This window comes from Channa argus, chromosome 13 (genome assembly GCF_033026475.1).
Source record: "Channa argus isolate prfri chromosome 13, Channa argus male v1.0, whole genome shotgun sequence".
NCBI lineage: Eukaryota > Metazoa > Chordata > Actinopteri > Anabantiformes > Channidae > Channa > Channa argus.
The window spans coordinates 19,657,512-19,665,777 of NC_090209.1; the positions used below are offsets into that span (position 1 = coordinate 19,657,512).

Sequence of the window (8,266 nt, forward strand, 5' to 3'; positions counted from 1 at the left end):
TTCACACCCAATTTCACTGCATGTTTTCATTCATACACATGCTTATTGTTGTGTTCACTGTAACTCAAAGACAGAAAGAGCGTGATTAACCAGTCCCACATCTCAGTTTTGCCCTGGGACCCCCATTGCTTTAATCCATACTTGCCACCCCATGAAGACAGCTTTGTGTTTTTATTAAATTTACATAGAAAACACACTTGAATGTACAACAAGTTGCATCTTACGATATTTTTCTTCCATCTCTGGCGAGGTGTGACTTATAAGTCTAAACTTAGATCTAATGGTTTTTCGAAGCTCGGGAGGCTGCAATCAAGCAAAATCTGTTTAAGCACCACAGTGTAACTAAAAACTCTAAGAGCTGCTGCTTAAGTACCTTCAGTATGACTAATACGCTCTCCACTCCAACCAGATGATATGTTGTCAGTGATCAGTCATTTCACTTTATCCTCAGAAACATGATCAGATATGCAAGTTTAAAAGATTTTGTGGGAAAATAAGGACTTTGTTTTTTTGTGGGGCTTAATGAATTGATCTGATCACAGATGTACATGTCTGGGTTTTTAAGAAGCTCTTGCAAGTAGCATCACTCTTTTCACATGAATAGATATTTTACAGTCAAGAGTTTGGGAGAGTTTTTTTTTTTTTTAACATCTATGTGCGGTGGAGTTGCAGGGTTTGAGTTTCCACACTCTCTTTCTCTTTGCCTATCTATATAGGGCAGCCCGTGGATCAGCTGACGTTCCCCATCCTCCCACATGCCCACACAATCTTGTTAAAGCATGCAGTTAATCTGAAGAGGAAGGACTCTCTTCACAAGCAAGCAGCTCTTTCATCACCCTATTGTATTGCCCACATCACGTTGTCACAGCAATATTGGATTCTCCTAAAACTCAGGTGCTTAGGAGAAGCTGCACCCTCGTGTTGGCTCCGTGTGATGTCATTTCCCAGGGAGTGACTTCATCAATCTGGCCATTACCCAGCACTCTAGCTTGCATGTATACAGAACTGTGTTGCTGGAAGAATTAACATCAAGAGGCGACTTTCCATTGTTATATCTCATTTTAAAAGTTGGCTTCACCATTAATAGTTTGGCCCAAAGTGCTGCCACAAAGATGGAACACTGGAAATACAGTAGCACTCTCCAGCAAATCCTCCGGAGGCAGCTTACGGTGGATGATTTAGGAAATCTAGCTTACAGTACATTCTGTGCACTTTGCTATTCAAGTGCATGTAGCAAAAAGAAAATTAAATTCTTCCAATGTCTCTATTCTCTGTCTCTTGTGTCTTTAGCTTTGCTTCATCAAGAGATTACTAAAAACAAAGAGCCCTAACTTCAGTTCAGTGCTTGGATGCCTCTCATCATCTTGCAGGCATAGATACAAGGTAGAGCTGGAAAAGCCTCTGATTAAATTGCCACTTTTTGCTGTTGCTGTTCTTCATTCCCAGTCAGTCCAACACAGTGTAAGAGACACAGAGTGAGCGGGTCATTCAAAAAACACTGGATGCTGTGACCCACCCCTCATTTGACTGGATAGCTATTGTGTGAACAGAGTGGGGAGGGGTCCCCAGTGTAAAGCTCGAGCCTTGGCTCCAACATTTCTCTCTCTTGCTTGTATGGGCTGTGGAGGAATATCTGAAAAGCAACTTCCATCTCTCAAAAGAGAGAAAGCGAGAGCAAATCACGTCAAACTCGAACAAGTCCCACATAATCACGATTGAGCTTTTTCAGACATAATAAAAATGCACTGAGCTCTCAAACAGGCTTCCACAGGCTGATTGTGCTCAAGAGGAAAATGAAGCTTAACAGATGAAGCAAACGTCCTCATTTTCCACCTACTTCTTTATACTGTATCAGGTCCCTACTCTGACTGCATCATAGCCCCAATGTGAAGGCAACTGAATCCTTTAAATGATCAATTCCTTTCTCTTCTCTACATCAGCAAGTCTTACAAAAGTAAAGAAGAAATGTCATGCATATATATAAAAACAACACAAACTCATGTTTAAAACTCGTTTAGAACACCACTGTTATGGTGATGCTCTATTGCTGCTGCTGTTTTTGTTTTTTATGTTGTTGTTGTCTTTTGTTTCTTTTTAGTTCTCTCTATCTAACTGCATGCATGCTTCACTCAAGCAAGCTATATGTTTGTGGATGCTTTGGTTGACTTGGCAACACTGCCATCTCATGGTGAACAGAGGAAAGAGTCAGCACTATGCTTTTGTGAAGCCTCTTTATTGGTACAGGTTTGTGAGTCGGGAAATGCTTGTTGTCCACATTTTAAACCGCCACACGGATTCAGCTGATGAAACCTGTCAAAGCCTTTATCATCATATCATTTTATTTGAAATGCACAACATCATGAAGCCATCTTATCTCATGCTGTTGCTGATTAAAACAACGTTTTTGAAGTGTAAAGCACAAATATACATTGATTTCTTTTCTGCTACCTTGCTAAAGACATTGACAGTTCATGTTAAACTTGGCAAATTGATTTTCTTCAGTAAAGAACCCTGCGCCACTTCTTTTTAAGGTTTTACTAAAGGAAGGTGTATAAAAATTCATCTCTGATCTTTAGAGGGGGGACTTGTTGTCTTCTCCTGTGGTCTGTATTTCTAGTCGTTGAACCTCCAGAGGACTGAGACTGAAAGAGGCTCAGATGCGAGAGATGGCAGAGGAGTTCGACTTTTCTCTTGACGTGTGAAAGCCATTCCATCCCCGAGGGCCAAAGTCATGCCTCACGGCATTTTGAGCCTTTCTATACCTGGACATATCTCTGATCTTCCTCCCTCTCAGTCTTCCTCTCTGAGTCTGCGTGACAGCTCTCCTCTCCACAATGCTCCTCTCCCCCTGTTTCCCTCTGTTCCTCCTCCTCCTCCTTCTCCTCTCCACCTCTCAGGGTTTGACACCGGAACATCAGAGCGGCACACTTCTCCTGTCTCCATTCCCCAACCTGCTGCTCACACTGAACCACGTAGATTCGGTAAAGCTCTAAGAGAACAATGAGGATGTTCTTACAGGTAAAGAAAATCATGAGTTGGTTGAGTACGTTCTCCTGAACCATGAGGTAAAGCCTGTAAAGCAGGAAAGGGGCATCTTGGAGTCCCACTGTGAGCAGCAGGCTCCACACTTCGCTGGAGCAGCAGGAGGTGAGTGAGAGGGGAGCTCCAGAGCAGCAGAACGGACCACCCATGCTTTTCTGAGGAGGCTCATCCTTTAGGGGTCGTGTCTGAGTCAGCACCAGAGGAAACTGCATGAGAGCCCAAGAAAAGAGCCCCAGGCCAATGATGACGACCACCCTGTTAGTTTTGACTTCAGGTTCCTTGAAGGTGTCGAAGATGTCCAAGATGTCGGCGCCCAGTCCCACATTAACCATGAGGAGCTGGGAGAGCTGGTCTCGAGACATGTCCCCTTTGGGCATCAGCCAGCGGCCCACAACCAACACTATGAGCATGGTCTGCTCCAGGCCAGCCACCCAGTTCTCTGGGTCCAGATCCACAATGCCCTTGGTAAAAGAAACAGCAACTTCCAGTTATGTCACAAACACTGTATTTACAGAGCACAGAATTGTCTTTTTTCTTGTTACTTGTCTACTTTTTTAAACTATTTGTAATGAAGGTATCCATCGAATCTCAGAATCTGAAGAAGTTCATTATGTAATCAATGATAACCTGTAAAACGAGGCCTCTCCTCTGTGATGTTGATATGATTCTGATGACTGGTGAGTCAGCTCCTCATTGTGTTGAGGTTCATTGAGTTTATCCTGTCAGCACGCCTTAACAATTCACAACATTTCTTAAACACTACACAGCAAAGTTTCAAACGCTGCCACCGAGCCTCGAGCACAGCCAAGGGGCAAAAGCGCCCAAATCCTACATGAAAGAAGCTGCACTAAAACCATCCCAGAAGGGGGGTGGATCTGAGCATTTTTCAAGCAGGATCCTATCTGGACTTCATCTCTATGTGGCTATTACACATTTCCTGCAACTAATAGTTTATCCATCCCCTTGCTAGATATAAATCTTATCTGATATCAGGTGTTGCTTTAATGTGGCTGCGTGGAGTGTGTGGCAGGGAGGGCAGTTTTTGTGGTGGTATGCCTACCGCTGTGATCGGGATGTGAGCCAGCAAATGAAGCTCGGGGCCTGAGGAATTGTTGACGGGCAGCTTGGACTGCAGCAGGCTGAGCTCCAGAAACCAAATGGATGGAATGACAGTACTGAGGTAGAGGAAAACCATTGGGGAGAACCTGAAAAAGGGCCGCCAAAGGAAAGGGGTGATGGGGAGAAAGGTGGGAGGAGGTTATTTTTAGTGACATGTTTTTTTTTTGCCACCTACTAAAGAAGAAGGAGTCCTTTTCTTCTTTTCTTTTTTTTTTGCAAAAGATGCATTGCATTTCAGACAGGCAATTATTCTCATCATATACGCAAATCCCACTTGACAGTGCAAAGCCTTCTTCACGAGGAGAGAACTTCAAAGTAATACTGTGTGAGAAAGAGAGAGGCCTGAAGAAAGCTTGCATCTGAAGATGTTCACTGAGTATGTACCAGAAAAGTACAGCTTTTGCTGTAGACATAGCTCAGTGCTGAATGAGGTGTGACATTAAATAGTTTTAAAATACCTTTTGAGGCCCGTATAATAGAGGTTGGAGTCAATTTTATGTTTACTCAAGCCAAAAAAAAACATAAATAAGAAGATTTCTGGTCCGAAATGACTCAAGACAGCAGGAGATATTTATCTTATAGAAAAAGCTTTGACAGAAATGTGACAGGCTTCGAACATCAGCTCAGTGAAAGACGGAGCAATAACACAGCAGAGGATACATTTGTTTTTGATAGACAGTGAAAGAGTGAAGGAGCTGCAGAGGATATTATAGGCCATAGACAAGCTGACTTTCACCACCCTGGGCAGATGGGTTGTAAAATGTTCACACACCTACGAATTCAGAAGTTATTTACTCCCCACACAAGCAAGTCCTCCGATCTAAACGACCACACTATCGCCCGTCTCTGCCCTCTGATACAACCCATAGGCTACAACAGCTCAATCCTTCTGTCACCTGAAAAGGATGGGCGGATGGGGATACGAGTGGCTGACAAATTATAGGAAAAATTGTCAAAGAGTCTTAGGAAGGTGTTGAGCCACCAGAAGAGCTCTGGACCTTTTTTTATTTTATACCTTTATTTTAAAGACCATAATGGTCCTCAGAGAATGTGACTGGTGGTTATTTTGGAGTAAAGACAACAAACTACAAACTGTTTAGTAGAACATGTTTTGCTGCGTAGAGTCCTACTCTTATGATACTGTTATGATTTACAATAAAAATTAGATATAAAGCTCCAACTGCCCAGATGTTAACAGTGCACTGTGTTGAGTATAGAGACATGTTACTGTAGGTTTTGCATTACCATTTCCACTCTGCGTTATGGGTGCACTTCAGCGTGACAGCCATCTCCACGCCAAGCAGAGCCACGCCTGTCAGCAGAAGCCAATAGAGTGGCTCTCCTTTAACCGCCACCACGCGCCACACTGTCACCACCCCGTGGACGGCAAACAGGAAGCGACTCAGCAAAGCCAAGAGGATGTTCAGGAGACGACACATCGTGCACAGAAAAAAAACCTGCACAGAAGACGCCTCTGTTATCTATTCTTGTCCAGAGAATCCAATATGTGATATATTTGCTTTTCAAAAGTTCTTTCATTGTCAATCATTGTGCAAGATCGATGGACAGTTGTGGCTGTGTCAGCATTTTGGTGAAACAGTCATACATTATAAAAAGAATCGCTAAAGAAAGGCTGTTAAATAAATATAAAGTTGGTTGTCAAAGTGGTTAAACATGAAAGTAATTATATATAGTGAAAAGTAGGACAAAATATATTATAGTAAGAACTACTTTACACTTAAAGTTGATGTTTGCAATGTTTAAAAAGTAATTTGTTTTGATTCTAATATTGTTTTCCTATTGTATTGCGCAGTTAACTTAATAAAGGGTTTTGCAGGGCAAGCAATGGAAAATTGCCAAAAGCCACTTTAATATGATTGCATTTTGCAATAAATTTAAGGTATCAACTGTCATATAGTATCGGGCAAACCTTAAAGTGCCTGCCTGCATCACTGCACATCAAACTCCCAGTTCAGCTTTCATTATCCATCGCATGATGTCGGTGTGCAAACAATCCTCACTGTCAATTAGTCAGCAGGATAAAACCTTCTGAGCTTCAGGGGAATTCAAAGTGAGCACTGATTAGTAAGCAAGAGTTAGGGAAACTGATCTGTAGTCAATAATAAAGGACTCCAAGCGGCTTTGCATGAGTTTGCTTAAATGGGATCTTTGGATCTCTGTGGATTATTGTTAGGACTTGGTGAGTTGAATGTGGTGCTAACATGGGAGCATTCAGGTACTGATTGAGATGCGCGCTACATAGATTAAGTGAGCTGGGTTCAGGCCATTCACTTTTATTGCCTGTCTCTCTTCTCGCATTTCCTGTTTGTAACTACACTGTAGCTATGTAATTAAGGGTAAATAAACCAACATTTTAATGCTACTTCACCATAAAGATTAAAAAAAGAATTTGTGAAACAATAATATTCTACAGACTAAGTAAGGAACATCAATATGGACAACAGTTGGGTTGCCAGGTTGTGAAATAGCTCTGTCTTTATTAACAGTGAAGAAGATCATGTGTCTTCAGAATGTTTAGAAAAGATCATTACTTTTTGTCTAAATCAGGAAAGTTATACGGACCCACAAAAGGGAGTGTACCAAACCGGGTCAAACTGTTAGTAAGTCATTACTACACTTGTCTGACCCTTTAGCAAATGTTAAAAAGGCATCTACATTGAAAAGCTGATTAGCTCCATAAACAGCAGATCATCAAACACATACTGTGGGAATGGTCTGTATGATAAGCTAAAGAGCTAAAAGGAGAAAGCATGTTCCATGGCAAGGAAACAAAAACATAAAAACAATTAGTAAATTATTAACAAATAATAACACATTTTACATTATTAATCCTTAGGATGTGGTGCTGAAATGTCTTTGATTTTCAAATGAAAGCTTTTCATTGACATGAATTGAGCTCAGGTCTCTTTCTACTGTTATCTTCTGTGTCAAAGTGTGTTGTGTGTGTGATATCATGAATACCAATACGCCTTGAACAGAATTCATGCAATATGTACGGTGCAGATGCATGCAGTACAAACCCACAGTATAGGATGGACTCTTTGCTGAGATTGGTTTCTTCAGTGAGTTTTCCAAAACTTCTGATCCCGTGCAGTGTAAAAAAAAAAGACTATAGCGCTGCAGTCGCACAATGTGACCTGGCCTGTAAGAGTCTGATTCTGCCTTTTAAATGACTGTCACCCCCTAGACCCTCTGAATGAATAGGCATTATGACTGTAGAGCATCAGTGGGGGGTAGTGTGTGCTACAAGTATATATATATGTGTGTCTCCGTCCCCTCGGTGCCATTGTAGGAGATAACATTTCCTGCCCTCTGTGCACACATCTTCATCGCCATTCCTCATGATGTCATCTCTCCTGGCCCAGAACAAACGTATCTGCCTGGGAGAAGCCGACCTGCCGCGCTCCCTGTTCTGAGAGCACCCGGCCCTGCCCTGCTCCCACCCATGCCTGCTCTGCCTCTGCACTGCTGGCCCTGATAACAGCCTCAGTCGCTGGCCTCCGCACGCACACACACGCACACACAAAAACAACATGGAGGAACATGAGTTAAAGGAGATGCTGATGGCCTCCTGAGCCATCAGCACAGTGGCGTGTGGGTATGTTACTGCTGTTGCATCAGAATGAGGATGATCCACAGATTGAAGCTGTCCAAGAATGTAAATCTGCTAAACCACTGAAGTGAATCGAAGGCAGACGACTGACAAGAGTTTTTTTTAATGAGTGTAATTTTTTGATCACATAGCGAGTGGATGTCTCATGTCAATGGCGCTGCATTATCTGATCCTTTTTTTAAATAGTATTTTGCTGATGAGTAAGTCTAATTTAAATACGATTTCAGCCTTGTGTTCATTTTTATACCTAAATGTTTTTCGGCTTGTTATCAACAGTGTATTTTCATAGTACTCTCTATTTATTTATTTATTTGTTTGTTTGCTTGCTTGCTGAAAACAGCTGGAAAAAAGGTCGGTGAACAGTGAGAATGAACAAAACAGTAAAATTCTCAGCCAGAAAACCAAGGCAATGAGCTGGAAAACTATAAACTATAAATATAAATGCAGAGGGCTCAGAGCCGTGTAATAATT

General features: G+C 42.0%; 1 protein-coding gene across 1 annotated transcript; it reads right to left on the bottom strand.

The window, feature by feature from the left end:
• Positions 1-2,232: 2,232 nt before the first annotated feature.
• LOC137139857 (transmembrane protein 26) lies at positions 2,233-8,073 on the bottom strand. The gene is made up of 4 exons (XM_067527678.1): positions 7,207-8,073; positions 5,407-5,618; positions 4,103-4,247; positions 2,233-3,503 (listed from the first exon to the last, which is right to left on the bottom strand). Exons 2-4 carry the CDS (start codon positions 5,598-5,600, stop codon positions 2,757-2,759), a joined length of 1,086 nt encoding a protein of 361 aa, XP_067383779.1. The 5' UTR covers positions 5,601-5,618; positions 7,207-8,073; the 3' UTR covers positions 2,233-2,756.
• Between the last annotated feature and the right edge of the window lie 193 nt (positions 8,074-8,266).

What these genes read in the sequence shown, in the direction of transcription:
- LOC137139857 (XM_067527678.1), bottom strand. Translation starts at nt 5,600, where the DNA reads ATGTGTCGTCTCCTGAACATCCTCTTGGCTTTGCTGAGTCGCTTCCTG. An exon ending in CATAACGCAGAGTGGAAATG is followed by an intron (nt 4,248 to 5,406) that starts GTAATGCAAAAC and finishes GCCCTTTTTCAG; the next exon opens with GTTCTCCCCAATGGTTTTCC. An exon ending in CTCACATCCCGATCACAGCG is followed by an intron (nt 3,504 to 4,102) that starts GTAGGCATACCA and finishes TCTTTTACCAAG; the next exon opens with GGCATTGTGGATCTGGACCC.